Below are 14055 nucleotides of genomic sequence, written 5' to 3' on the forward strand. Positions count from 1 at the left end.
GCTCTACCTGTGAAAACAGCCAGGAAGGGCTCTTTGACTCATGACATTATAGCTGTGATCTAAAGGCTCCATATTATTTTCCCTTTATTAAATGGCCTTAAAACGTTCAATTACATGGAAGGTTGAATCTGTTGAATAGACAGTGTTGTAGAAATCTAAGTTACCATGGGTCACATGACCCTGTTTGGCCCTTCGATTGTTGAGACAGTAAAGCCACAAAGACACGCTGGTGTCTGGACCACCACAGAGGGCCATAAACAGACACTACATGAGCCCACTCATTCATTAGGGGTGATCTGTCACTTGAATGAGACACCCTGCCCCGCCTACAGCCATTTACTTGCCCCCAAGGGATCGTGGACAGACCATTAGCACTACTGAGAACCTGTATAAAGAACAGTACTAGACCACAAAAGGGCCAGTTCAGAGTCATTGTAGACTGACTGCATTTCATTCAACTTGTTGACATTTCAACCTCGAATTTGGGGGAAAAAATGTTTCCTTGCAGCAGCTTAGAAAAACCATGCAGGAACATGAACCACTGATGCTAAAGAGGATGAGCGTTGGGACTTCCCGCGCTAACATAGCTTACTAAACCAGTGCTAACATTATCCAAAGGAATTGAATCAAGTGCAGCTGGACTTGGTATATATCCGTGAAGACGTTTCACCTCTCATCCAAGAGGCGAAACGTCTTCACGGATATATACCAAGTCCAGCTGCACTTGATTCAATTCCTTTGGATAACCATGACCTGGATGAATAAGAACATTCACAGACAGTGCTAACATTAGCTTACTAAACCAGTGCTAACATTAGCTTACAAAGGCAACAGGTGACCATTCAAACAAGAATTAAGATCATACCATTAAGTAACTATTAAAAGACATTCCAATCACTGAAACATGATGCAATACTACAAATAGGACTTATAGTTGAACTACGAAGTTTGAATGATGACAAAATCAAACTGTTTCCAGTACACTGTCCATCATCCTGTTACGTCATATCAGAAAAGTTGAGGTTTAGAAGTCTTCTGAGTGGGAATCCCGACATCGAGGTGGTTTTTCAGTTACAGTCTACCTGCTGAGATGTCAGAAATCCCGACGTCAGGAGGTGAATGGAAGGCAGCAAATGGCAAGGCATCATAAAGAGGTGGTCTCTGGCTAAGAACAATCAGCGGCGGCCCCAGAGTCATGGTGGGCCGGTACGCTGAGTGCCAATCACAGGCTAATATAACAATTCTTCCATTCACGTGCTAATGGGCGCTAATAGGAGATGAGTGGGGTGTGGGGTCTCATGCATAGCTGTCGACCCACAAGGACCCGGGGCATGTGTGTGTTAATGACAGCCATCAATCAAGATGGCAGACAATGTTGGAAGATCTTGAACAGGGGAAGGTGTGGTTGATGTCAAACGGAGTGGCTGAAGCATCAGAGGACAAAATCAGTGAATCTTTTTAAAGAGAAAGATCTACTGGGAATAGACCAAACTACATCAACTCACTATGATCTCCACCTGTTCAGTCTTTCTCTACCGCTCTCTCTACTACTACTACTACTGTAACTGGCTCACTGAGTGTAACTGCCTCACACTGTCAGTTGGGTTTCTAGTTTGGCACCTTTTGGGCTATTTTTGCTTCCTACCTGTAATAAAGTAGTCCTAGAGGCGGAACTCATTTCTGCCGCTCCTGTGTTCCGCACGTAATTAATAACATGAAACACCTTTCAAGCAAAACATGCCAAACTAACACTAGCACAGTGTTGCCAGATCTGCGGTTTTCCCGCGGAATTGGGCTACTTTCAAGATGTTGCTGCGGGGGTTTTTTGCCCGCGGGTTGAGGTTTTGCACGCAAATTACATTAATTGTATATTCAAATAAAATAATGTAAAAATAGGCTATATTTTGATTTAAACACTTTTCAAATTCAGCAATTTACACCACTATAGTACTGATATGATCGTACTCAAATCCTAATCTTAACCATTAGTGAGAAACAAGCCAAACTGACTCCAGATCAGCACTTACACACATGGCCATGGGACACGCCCCTCACTGGCTGGCACACAGAGTGAGCCTTTGCCCCTGCCTGACTCCCACTCTCACAGTGACTTGTTGAGCTAACGGAAGCTACGCTACGTAGCTATCAATCCGGGAAGAAAGAGATGACACCCGGTAAGTGGGCAAAATATGGAAAGAGAGACAATATGGAGAGGGAAAGTGAAAACGGCCTGAAGGATTGGATAGAACGTGTCGCCGGGGATGAAACCAAAGCTTTCTGTCGGTAATGCAGAACCGAGATTCGAGCACATCTTGGTGATCTCCAAATCCACAGCAAAACGGGAGAAACATTCGATTTCCGGTATTGGGCTGTTTTTGGGCTAGTTTTAGGCGCCATTAGGCTAGTTGTGGGCTAGTTTTGATTGTTCATTCGGCTGGTTTTATCACAAAGACCTGGCAACTCTGCACTAGCAAGACCTTAGACAAGAACAAGGATGAAGCAAGCAAGACTTAGCCCCTCTTAAGTAGTAAGCAGCTTATGAGGTATGTTTGAGTTTAACTTCACTTTGTTGTTATCGATGACATATTTAACGCGTAATTTACATATACTCTAAATGTGTCAGCTCAGTATGCTACCTGTTGTATTGCTGCTGAGGACTTAACTGTGAATACAAGAAATACATATATACACTTTATTTATTGCATTTTCTTCCTTTTTAACCCACTTCTCACGGGTTGGTCTGATAGAGGAATAAAGCCCCGTTTTTTTAACCATGATCTCGTGCCTCATGTCTATTACTGGAGGGGGCTATAACTACTATTACTACTACTACTTTCGGCTGCTCCCGTTAGGGGGCGCCACAGCGGGTCATCCGTTTCCATCTCTTCCTGTCCTCTGCATCTTCCTCTGTCACACCAGCCACCTGCATGTCCTCCCTCACCACATCCATAAACCTCCTCTTTGGCCTTCCTCTTCTCCTCTTCCCTGGCAGCTCCATATTCAGCATCCTTCTCCCAATATACCCAGCATCTCTCCTCCACACATGTCCAAACCATCTATATCTTGTCTCTCTTGCTTTGTCTCCAAACCGTCCAACCTGAGCTGTCCCTCTGATATACTCGTTCCTAATCCTGTCCTTCTTCATCACTCCCAATGAAAATCTTATCATCTTCAACTCTGCCACCTCCAGCTCCTCCTCCTGTCTTTTCATCAGTGCCACTGTCTCCAAACCATACAACATCTCTACCTCCCTCTATCTCTTCCAACGTATCTGTCTTGCTCTGCCTCTCAGTTTTAGTTTTTTCTCTCTGTCCCTGTTTCTCACTCTCTCTCACACACACACACACACACACACACACACACACACACCTCCTCCTCCTCCTCCTCCTCCTCCTTATCCCTTGTCAAGCACAGCTCCTGATGATACACAGATGCTGCGTCCCATTTACCTCGGAAGTCAGAGATGGGAATGATGTCACACCCGAGTTGACCGCGTTCAAGTTCAAGAAGTGGGAAAACCAGCTCTAGCCTGTTTAGCCACTGTTGGCAATACCAGTTGATAACAATACATCACGCGCTTTCTGTTTTGTTTTGTGCATATGAACACCGCAGCAGCACGTCCACTGATAGAAGTTGGACAGTACTGTGTGTATGACTGGTTTAATGAGACACATATAAGACACAAGTGCTAACAAACAGTACATTACTACAGCTGTCATACTGTGTTGATAGACGCTCAGTAATCCAGCCAAGAAAATCACAGAAGGTTCAATCAGTTCATCAGCATCTAACGTTTACTGACAGATACGTTTCATCACTCAACTAAGTGACCTCTTCAGTTTCACCTGACCGCAGGTGTCCCCACCCTTATAAACAATAATTTGACCTCTTCAGTCTCAACTGACCGCAGGTGTCCCCACCCTTATAAACAATAATGTGACCTCTTCAGTCTCAACTGACCGCAGGTGTCCCCACCCTTATAAACAATAATGTGACCTCTTCAGTTTCACCTGACCGCAGGTGTCCCCACCCTTATAAAGAATACAGTGAACCCTTCAGTTTCACCTGACCACAGGTGTCCCCACCCTTATAAACAATACAGTGACCTCTTCAGTTTCACCTGACCGCAGGTGTCCCCACCCTTATAAACAATACGGTGACCTCTTCAGTCTCACCTTACCACAGGTGTCCACACCCTTATAAACAATACAGTGACCTCTTCAGTTTCACCTGACCGCAGGTGTCCCCACCCTTATAAACAATACAGTGACCTCTTCAGTCTCACCTGACCACAGGTGTCCCCACCCTTATAAACAATACAGTGACCTCTTCAGTCTCACCTGACCGCAGGTGTCCCCACCCTTATAAACAATACAGTGACCTCTTCAGTCTCACCTGACCGCAGGTGTCCCCACCCCCATAAACAATACAGTGACCTCTTCAGTTTCACCTGACTGCAGGTGTCCCCACCCTTATAAACAATACAATGACCTCTTCAGTCTCACCTGACCGCAGGTGTCCCCACCCTTATAAACAATACAGTGACCTCTTCAGTCTCACCTGACCGCAGGTCTCCCCACCCCCATAAACAATACAGTGACCTCTCAGTTTCACCTGACCGCAGGTGTCCCCACCCTTATAAAGAATAGTGACCCCTTCAGTCTCACCTGACCGCAGGTGTCCCCACCCTTATGAACAATACAGTGACCTCTTCAGTCTCACCTGACCGCAGGTGTCCCCACCCTTATAAACAATACAGTGACCTCTTCAGTCTCAACTGACTGCAGGTGTCCCCACCCTTATAAACAATAGTGACCTCTTCAGTCTCACCTGACCGCAGGTGTCCCCACCCTTATAAACAATACAGTGACCTCTTCAGTTTCACCTGACCGCAGGTGTCCCCACCCTTATAAACAATACAGTGACCTCTTCAGTTTCCCCTGACTGCAGGTGTCTCCACCCTCATAAACAATACAGTGGCATAATGACCGAAATCAATGACCAGATTCACAATCAGAAACACTTCATTTGTCATTTCCTTTCATGCACCTGCGCACATGAAAGGAAGCAAAAAATGGTTTACCTCAGCCCACAGCAGTTCAACACAAAGACAAAAACTACAAGAACACATACATCCAAACTAACACACGTCTCTAAACTAAAAAAAAAAAGAAAAAAAATCACTGTCCAGGAGAACGAACGCCAGCCAGGATGACTGTCGGAACTGCCGGTCTACATGGGCTAGCAGTTAGCTTAACCTGCCCCGCTTCCGCGTCCTGTCAGACCACCCTCGGTGTTTCCTCTTGGGGCACAGCTCCAGCAGGGCCGTGGTCCCTGGGCCCACAGGACGCAGCAGACCAAGCTCTCCCAGCCGATCCAGCACCAGCTCTCCCAGCCATCAAACGAAGACAAACTTAGATGCAGACAAGGACAGAGACACTGCATGGACGGTACTGGGTGAGGCCGCCGCAAACGTGAACTTGCGCCGCCATCTTCCCATACCGGAAGCAGAACTATATTTATAAACTATATATAATTAGCACAAAAGTAAGGAAATGTGTGTTTGGTTGAGTATTTCTTTGTTGTAACAATGTTTCTTAGCAATAAATCTTATACCGTTGGACAGCCTGTTTATTTCCCTTTTAAATGGCGCCACATGTGTAAGGAACATGCATTTGTGGGATGAGCAGCAGAGCTGAGTATGTGGGTTGCGCCCATGAAAAATGTGCCAAATCTTCTCTGCCAATGCCAAACAGCTTATCTTGCTGCTGCTATTGACTCTTGTTTTGAGCTTCTGGTACCACAGGTGCTGACAATCAGCTGCCTGATATAAGATTTATTGCCAAGAAGCCTCGTTACAACAGAGACATAATCTACCAAACACAAATTTCCTTACTTTTTGTGCTACGTTTATATAGACATTCCCAAATCCTTTGTGAATAGTACAAATGGCCTTTGAGACTCTTAATAGTCACACCCATATTTGCAGATGAAATTAGTCATCATTATGCCACTGTATTGTACTGTATTGTTTATAAGGGTGGGGACACCTGCAGTCAGGTGAGACTGAAGAGGTCACTTAGCTGAGTGATGAAACATATTTGTCAATAAACATTGTGTCCAGATGAACTGATTCAACCTTCTTTGAGCTGTCACACTGTTGCTGCATGGAGCAGGCATATTGGATTTTGAGGTCAGGGTTTCGTGAAGTTCTTCCAAATTTCCAAGTCGGAAATCTGACTTCAGGGGGCGTTCCAGCTGAAATTTCTGACTGGGAACTCAGAAATTCCGACTTCCCAGTTCAAGTAGAACGCAGCAAGAGAAATGGATATGAAGCGACCGTGGGCCAGCGAGCATGGTGGGACATGGAATTTTGACTGTTAAGCTAACAGGCTGAACTTTATAAAAAAAATAAACAAAGATTTAAGAATTATGTAGAGGTTTCTTTGGTTGTGCAAGGCAGCGCTGACTCTTCAGGTGAGGAATGAAGGTGTCATAACCCTATGTTTTTCCTCCGTGCTGTGTTCCATGATAAATGGTGGTGTGTCAGACAGGTATGCCACCACGTCGTGGGTTTGAGTGACTGATGAGCCTCTACAGTGGAGATCACAGAGACATCACGCGAGGTCAAATAGCTCACATGCTATGTGATGGTTCACCATCGACCAGTACCAGGACGCAGGCTTTAAGAACGAAGGAAGCATAAATTCTATCGTTTATCTACCATTACTATTATTAAGTACACGCTAAATTCTGTGCCGAGTGGTGGGGAAAAAATGTCAGAGTTTATAAGAAGTCCACTTTGTGTTGCCTCCAACGCTTAGTGATCACTTCGTTTCAATACAGCTGGTCATACAATACAGGTGTTGTTGTCACTGACATAATTTTCTGTTTCTGTTTTCAGACAACTGTCCAAAAAACAGGAAAATAAAACAGTAACCTTAACGAGAATCACAAAACTCTAACAGCACAGGAATTACCGGCAGTGATAAAAACACAAGGAAAACATCTCTGATAGGTTTACTCTATCAGGAATACTGTCATTTCATTTCATGTACTTGCGCACATGAAATGAAATATTGGGGAAAATAAATATCAGGGAAACACTATATTGTTTCCGCAGCCCACAGCAGTGCAACACAAAGACAAAAACACACATCCAAAAACTACAAGAACACACATACTAACTAGCGCATATATCCAAAAAAAAAAAAAAAAAAAAAAAATCACTGTCCTAGGGAACAAACGCCAGCCAGGATGACTGTCTGAACTGCCGGTCGGCGTGCGCTAGCAGTTAGCTTAGCCTGACCCGTTTCCGTGTCCTGTCAGACCACCCTCTGTGCTTCCTCCTCAGGCGCAGCTTCAGTCAGGGACGTGGTCCTTGGGCCCACCGGATGCAGCAGACCAGGCTCTCTGTGATCCAACAGCAGCTCTCCCAGCCAGACACCCTTGACAAACCTCCCTTCACTCCACACGACGACACAAAAATGCCACAGTCAACGCCAGGGGAGGCCGCTGCCAGACCACCCTCAGTGGTCTCGGAACTGCCGGTCTGCATGGGCTAGCAGTTAGCTCAGCTTGCCCCGCTTCCACGTCCTGTCAGACCGCCCTCGGTGTTACCTCCTCGGTCGCAGGTCCAGGCAGGGCCGTGGTCCCCGGGCCCACAAGACGCAACAGACCAAGCTCTCCCAGCCAATCCAGCGCCAGCTCTCACTGCCATCAAACGAAGACAAACTTAGACGCAGAAAACCTGGAAAAACGTTTCTGCCCTGCTGCCAATCCTGCTCCTTATGAGAAGTAATGACACAATCCCTTAAAAAAACTTTTAAACTATTTTCACATGGTGGACTCCTCCCTCCGGGTTGGTGATGAGTTGTTGCCTCAAGTGAAGGAGTTCAAGTATCTCAGGGTCTTGTTCACAAGTGAGGGTAGGATGGAGCGGGAGATTGACAAGCAGATTGGTGCAGCATCAGCAGTAATGCAGACGTTGTACCGGACCGTTGTGGCGAAGAGGGAGCTGAGCCAGAAGGCAAAGCTCTCAATTTACCAGTCAATCTTGCCTCCAACCCTCACCTATGGTCATGAGCTTTGGGTAGTGACTGAAAAGGTGAGATTGCGGATACAAGAGGATGAAATGAGTTTCCTCCGTAGGGTGTCTGGGTTCAGCCTTAGCGATAGGGTGAGGAGCTCGGACATCCGGAGGCAGCTTGGAGTAGAGCCGCTGCTCCTTCGCATCGAAAGGAGCCAGTTGAGATGGTTCGGGCATCTGATTAGGATGCCTCCTGGGTGACTTCCTTTGGCGGTTTACCGAGCACGGCCAACTGGGGGGAGACCCCAGGGTAGACCAAGAACTCGCTGGAGGGACTACATGTCCAATCTGGCCTGGGAACGCCTTGGGATCCCCCAAGAGGAGCTGGAGGGCGTTGCTGGGAGAGGGACATCTGGAGTGTCCTACTTAGCTTGCTACCATCACGACCCGACCCCGGAGAAGCGGCTGAAGATGAGATGAGATGAGAACTATTTTCAAATCACCACGTGCACATTTCTTCCTGCGTGCAAGTTGGTAGAACGCATTAGTATTTGAGATACATTATTTAAGACGGTCAACACATACTGAGATAATGACTTGGAGATACCAGTAACACCAAGGAACAAACCACAATGACATGAACAATATCCATGATACAACACAACTATCTGACACGTGTCTGTTGATTCTAAGCGGTTTGGATAATGGATGGATGGATGGATTCTAAATGTAATCTGAATAAGTTACTCTTCATGAGTATTGTCAGTGAATGCGTTACTGATAAGACTTAGGACACGGGGAGAACATGCAAACCCCACACAGAGGACGACCTCGGATGACCCCCAAGGTTGGATAACCATGGGGTTCGAACCCAAGACTTTTTTGCTGTGAGGCGACAGTGCTAACCACTGGGCCACCGTGCCACCCAATTTCCAGGAGGAAAGCATGGTATTACCTGGTCCTGGGATAACCACAAGTGCACAAATTCAAGTGCAGACCTACCTTAGTGAGGCAACTATTCCACGGTCAGACAATCCCTTGCTTTACTGTAAAGCTACCCAACCTCGACTGCCATGCTTGGCAGCCACGGCAGCTGCATTTCTCTGTGCTCCCTCATTTTCACCATTCAGGGCAGGGTACTGTGTTGCTGTAAAGCCCCTTGAGGCAAATTTGTAATTTGTGACAATGGGCTATACAAATAAAATTGATTTGACTTGACAGTGTACTCAGTATTCAGACACTACATACTTTTCCAAAGTACTCTGTCCATCCCTGACTGTATGTACCAAACATGGGATGTCAATGATTTATCTCTGGGGGATTGTGGACTCTCACTAAACTGCTAGGCAATGTCAGACCACCGCAAATAAAAGGGACTCTTATTGTTTTGCAGTTCCTGTTTCTTTGAATTTGGCGCCGGTGCTGCCGTCTAGGGTTCAAGGCATCCCGAAGGGTCGAAGCTCAAGAAAAGATGGGTGATCCTATGGTGAAAGGCGAACGCTGGGAGGAATTTCCTGTCGTGCGGTGTTATCTGGAAAAATAACAACATCTTCCACCGTTTCACTTCCGCGACAGGCTGCTGATAAAATTCTTTGGCCAGTAGGCCAAGACGCTGCAAGTGCCGATGTGGGGAGATTTCCATTCACTGACAGAGAATTGAGATCTCTTACATTTCAAGTGCTCATTTGGGAGACTGAGAATTGACAGAAACGGATTAGAGTCATTGACTCAGGGGTGGGGCGAAAGCCTGGTTTTAATTAAATGGCAAATTGTTATCAGTTTCAATCAGTTCATCAACAGTAAAGTTTTCATGTTTCTTATCTTAAACCTATCGCTCTTACTCTCTAACATGTGTCAGAAAGCTGACACCCCCCCCCCCTCATACGAATACATCATCCACTAAAATGAAGATAAGAGAACCAAAATAAATGTGGAAATAGGAAGAAATAATAAAATATGAATAGAGAAAGGGTCATTCAAGATAAACATAGAGCAATTTAAAAAAAAAAAAACAAGAATTCATATAACCGTGAGGACGCACTACAATTGTTTGGAGATTACATAAAATCCCATTTTCCCTTCAACACAATGCTTATTAATACTGATTTCTACCCATATAATGAAGAAGGACTGAGACACACTGGGCAAAAGATTATAAAAGAGAAAGTCATAAAATGGAGGAGGGGTGTAATGTTATGTTATGTTATAAAACAATACCTGATTGGAGGGTATCTTCACCTCTCTCCTGCACCCGAGTGCAGAAGAGGTGAAGAAAAGAGTGCAGGCAGGGTGGAGAAGAGTGTCAGGAGTGATTTGTGACAGAAGGGTACCAGCAAGAGTTAAAGGGAAGGTTTACAAGATGGTTGTGAGACCAGCTATGTTATATGGTTTGGAGTCCGGTTTGGTTTTGCTCATTCAGATACACCACATCCCCCTTCTCCAGATTAGGACAGGGCCCATGCATTCCGATGCGGTCATGTGCAGCCGAATATGCTGTTCCCATCTGCACCGGTTTTCTGCTAGGCTGCCGGTAAGTATCAGCGGTGACGGTGGCTTGAATTACTCCATCTTTCTGCTAGCTGTTAGCATGCAATGTCAGTTAGTTAGCTAGCTTTCTGTTAGCTTGTCTGACAGGACACTTTACTTCACCTATTGCTCCGTAACTCCGTTTTCTGACACCATGTTATGTTATTGTAATGATAATGAATGAACAGACTCGCTAGCCCTTGGCTAATGGGTCGGACCCTTTAATCAACTGGTTAATGTACTCGCCCGTGGTGCATGAGACCCAGATTCGTGTCCCGGCTACGGCGGTTTCCGGTCTGCACCCTGAATTCGCTACATTATGTTATGTTCTAGTTACGGTATGTAACAATACCCGAGTGGAGGGTGGCTACACTAACAATAACGATAGGGAGTCGAGACTGAAAGTTTAACGGGTCTTTACTGTCTAACAGTGTGTCTTTCACAGGCATAAGCAATCCAACCACAATGTGCTCCATCAACAGTCCAACTTAGTAGAGCACTGAGTGCTCATTCAAATACACCACAAGGCGGAATAAGAGATTGTTAAGTGTGAAATAAGAAAGTCTGGACTCACCATATTGACAGCTGGGCCCGTTGAATCCAGCTGGACAGTCGCACAGCTGGGTGGATCCCTTTCGACACTGGCCTCCATTAAAACACACTCCGTAACTACACAGTGCTGCATGCCGCCATCAGGATGGACAGATCAAGAGAAAAGAAGGGAAAGAGAAAAAAGAGAAGTGAGGCAGAGACACCTGGCTGTTGTCACAAGATGTCAGCATCTGCAAAGTCCGTCTCTCTCTCTATCCCTCTCTCTCGCTCTCTCTCTCTCATATCGACCTGTTAACACCTGACAGGCAAATCTTCATTCACGCCGTTTCGAGGTGAGTGCACTCTTCACCAGCTGACTCATTTCAAGGAGAGCTGGCGAAGAGCCGTCAGGCTTTCAGCCAAGCTCGGAAAAAAAGCTCTGTTCTTAATGCTGCAGAGAATAATTATTCTCTCCGATTATAATCAGCTGTGAAGGGAAGTAAATTAGAGCGAAACACAGACAGATTGTACCTGTATCAATGTCAGTCCATTAAGAAGACTTCCCCCTCTCCTCCCCCCCTTTTCTCCCCAACTGCATCCGGCCAATTACCCCACTTTTCCGAGCCGTCCCAGTCTCTGCCTGCAGACTAACACATGCCTCCTCCGACACATATGGAGTCGCCAGCCGCTTTTCACCTGACAGTAAGGAGTTTCACCAGGCACACGTAGCGCGTGGGAGGATCATGCTATTCCCCCCCGACCGTCCAACCATCCAGAGGAGGCGCTAGTGCAGCGACCAGGACACATACCCACATCCGGCTTCCCACCTGCAGACACGGCCAATTGCATCTGTAGGGACGCCCGACCAAGCCGGAGGTAACACGGGGCTTCGAACTGGTGATCCCCGTGTTGCTAGGCAACAGAATAGACCGCTACACTACCCGGACGCCCCCCTCTCTTGTTGAGCGAATTACCCGAGAATGACCCTAAGTTAAATAGCTGAACAAATAATTATTATTACAAATAGTACAGCCGTTGTATACAGAAGAAATAGCTCACATCTAAAGCTAGATTTAAATGAAGGCATGTTTGGAAATATGCATGATGCACTGACACCGACGTCTGCATGAGCACACCTTCACACCCAGACAAAGCGTTTACTAGCGGTCACTTAACCAAAAGTTCAAAAAAATCCACACACAACAACCATATCACTTTTAACAATACAATCACAGCTGTAACACAGAGGGTGGTCTGACAGGACGCGGAAGCGGGGCAGGCTAAGCTAACTGCTAGCCCATGCAGACTGGCGGTTCCCACAGTCATCCAGGCTGGCGTTCCTTCTCCTGGACAGTGATTATTCTTTTCCTTTCTTTTCTTTGTGTGTGGTTAGTTTAGATATATGTGTTAGTTTAGATTTGTGTTAGTGTGGATATGTGTTAGTTTAGATATGTGTTAGTGTGGATATGTTAGTGTAGATATGTGTTAGGGTGGATATGTGTTAGTGTAGATATGTGTTAGTTTAGATATGTGTTAGTGTAGATATGTATTAGCTTAGATATGTGTTAGTGTAGATATGTGTTAGCTTAGATATGTGTTAGTGTAGATATGTGTTAGCTTAGATATGTGTTAGCGTAGATATGTGTTAGCTTAGATATGTGTTAGTGTAGATATGTGTTAGCTTAGATATGTGTTAGTGTGGATATGTGTTAGTGTAGATATGTGTTAGTGTGGATATGTGTTAGCTTAGATATGTGTTAGTGTAGATATGTGTTAGCTTAGATATGTGTTAGTGTAGATATGTGTTAGCTTAGATATGTGTTAGTGTAGATATGTGTTAGCTTAGATATGTGTTAGTGTAGATATGTGTTAGCTTAGATATGTGTTAGCTTAGATATGTGTTAGTGTAGATATGTGTTAGTGTGGATATGTGTGTTAGTTTATATTTTTGTGTTAGTGTAGATATGTGTTAGTTTGGATATAGTATGTGTTAGTGTAGATATGTGTTAGTTTGGATATAGTATGTGTTAGTTTAGATATATGTTAGTTTAGATATGTGTTAGTTTGGATGTAGCATGTGTTAGTTTAGATATATGTTAGTTAAGATATGTGTTAGTCTGGATATAGTGTGTGTTAGTTTAGATATATGTTAGTTTAGATATATGTTAGTCTGGATATAGTATGTGTTAGTTTAGATATATGTTAGTTTAGATATATGTTAGTCTGGATATAGCATGTGTTAGTTTAGATATATGTTACTTTAGATATATGTTAGTCTGGATATAGTATGTGTTAGTTTAGATATATGTGTTAGTTTAGATATATGTTAGTCTGGATATAGTATGTGTTAGTTTAGATATATGTTAGTTTAGATATATGTTAGTCTGGATATAGTATGTGTTAGTTTAGATATATGTTAGTTTAGATATATGTTAGTCTGGATATAGCATGTGTTAGTTTAGATATATGTTAGTTTAGATATATGTTAGTCTGGATATAGTATGTGTTAGTTTAGATATATGTTAGTTTAGATATGTGTTAGTTTGGATGTAGCATGTGTTAGTTTAGATATATGTTAGTTAAGATATGTGTTAGTCTGGATATAGTGTGTGTTAGTTTAGATATATGTTAGTTTAGATATATGTTAGTCTGGATATAGTATGTGTTAGTTTAGATATATGTTAGTTTAGATATGTGTTAGTCTGGATATAGTATGTGTTAGTTTAGATATATGTTAGTCTGGATATAGTATGTGTTAGTTTAGATATATGTTAGTTTAGATATATGTTAGTCTGGATATAGTATGTGTTAGTTTAGATATATGTTAGTTTAGATATATGTTAGTCTGGATATAGTATGTGTTAGTTTAGATATATGTTAGTCTGGATATAGTATGTGTTAGTTTAGATATATGTTAGTTTAGATATGCGTTAGTCTGGATATAGTATGTGTTAGTTTAGATATATGTG

General features: G+C 44.1%; 1 protein-coding gene across 1 annotated transcript in view; it reads right to left on the bottom strand.

Annotated features, from left to right (window-relative positions):
* The window catches only part of megf6b (multiple EGF-like-domains 6b), a 238777-nt gene that overhangs the window by 185046 nt on the left and 39676 nt on the right, over positions 1–14055 (bottom strand). The window contains exon 4 of the mRNA XM_056273072.1: positions 11130–11234. Within this exon, the coding sequence (XP_056129047.1) occupies positions 11130–11234 (105 nt within the window). The remainder of the gene's footprint in view (positions 1–11129; positions 11235–14055) is intronic.

Source organism: Lampris incognitus, chromosome 2 (genome assembly GCF_029633865.1).
Source record: "Lampris incognitus isolate fLamInc1 chromosome 2, fLamInc1.hap2, whole genome shotgun sequence".
Classification (NCBI taxonomy): domain Eukaryota; kingdom Metazoa; phylum Chordata; class Actinopteri; order Lampriformes; family Lampridae; genus Lampris; species Lampris incognitus.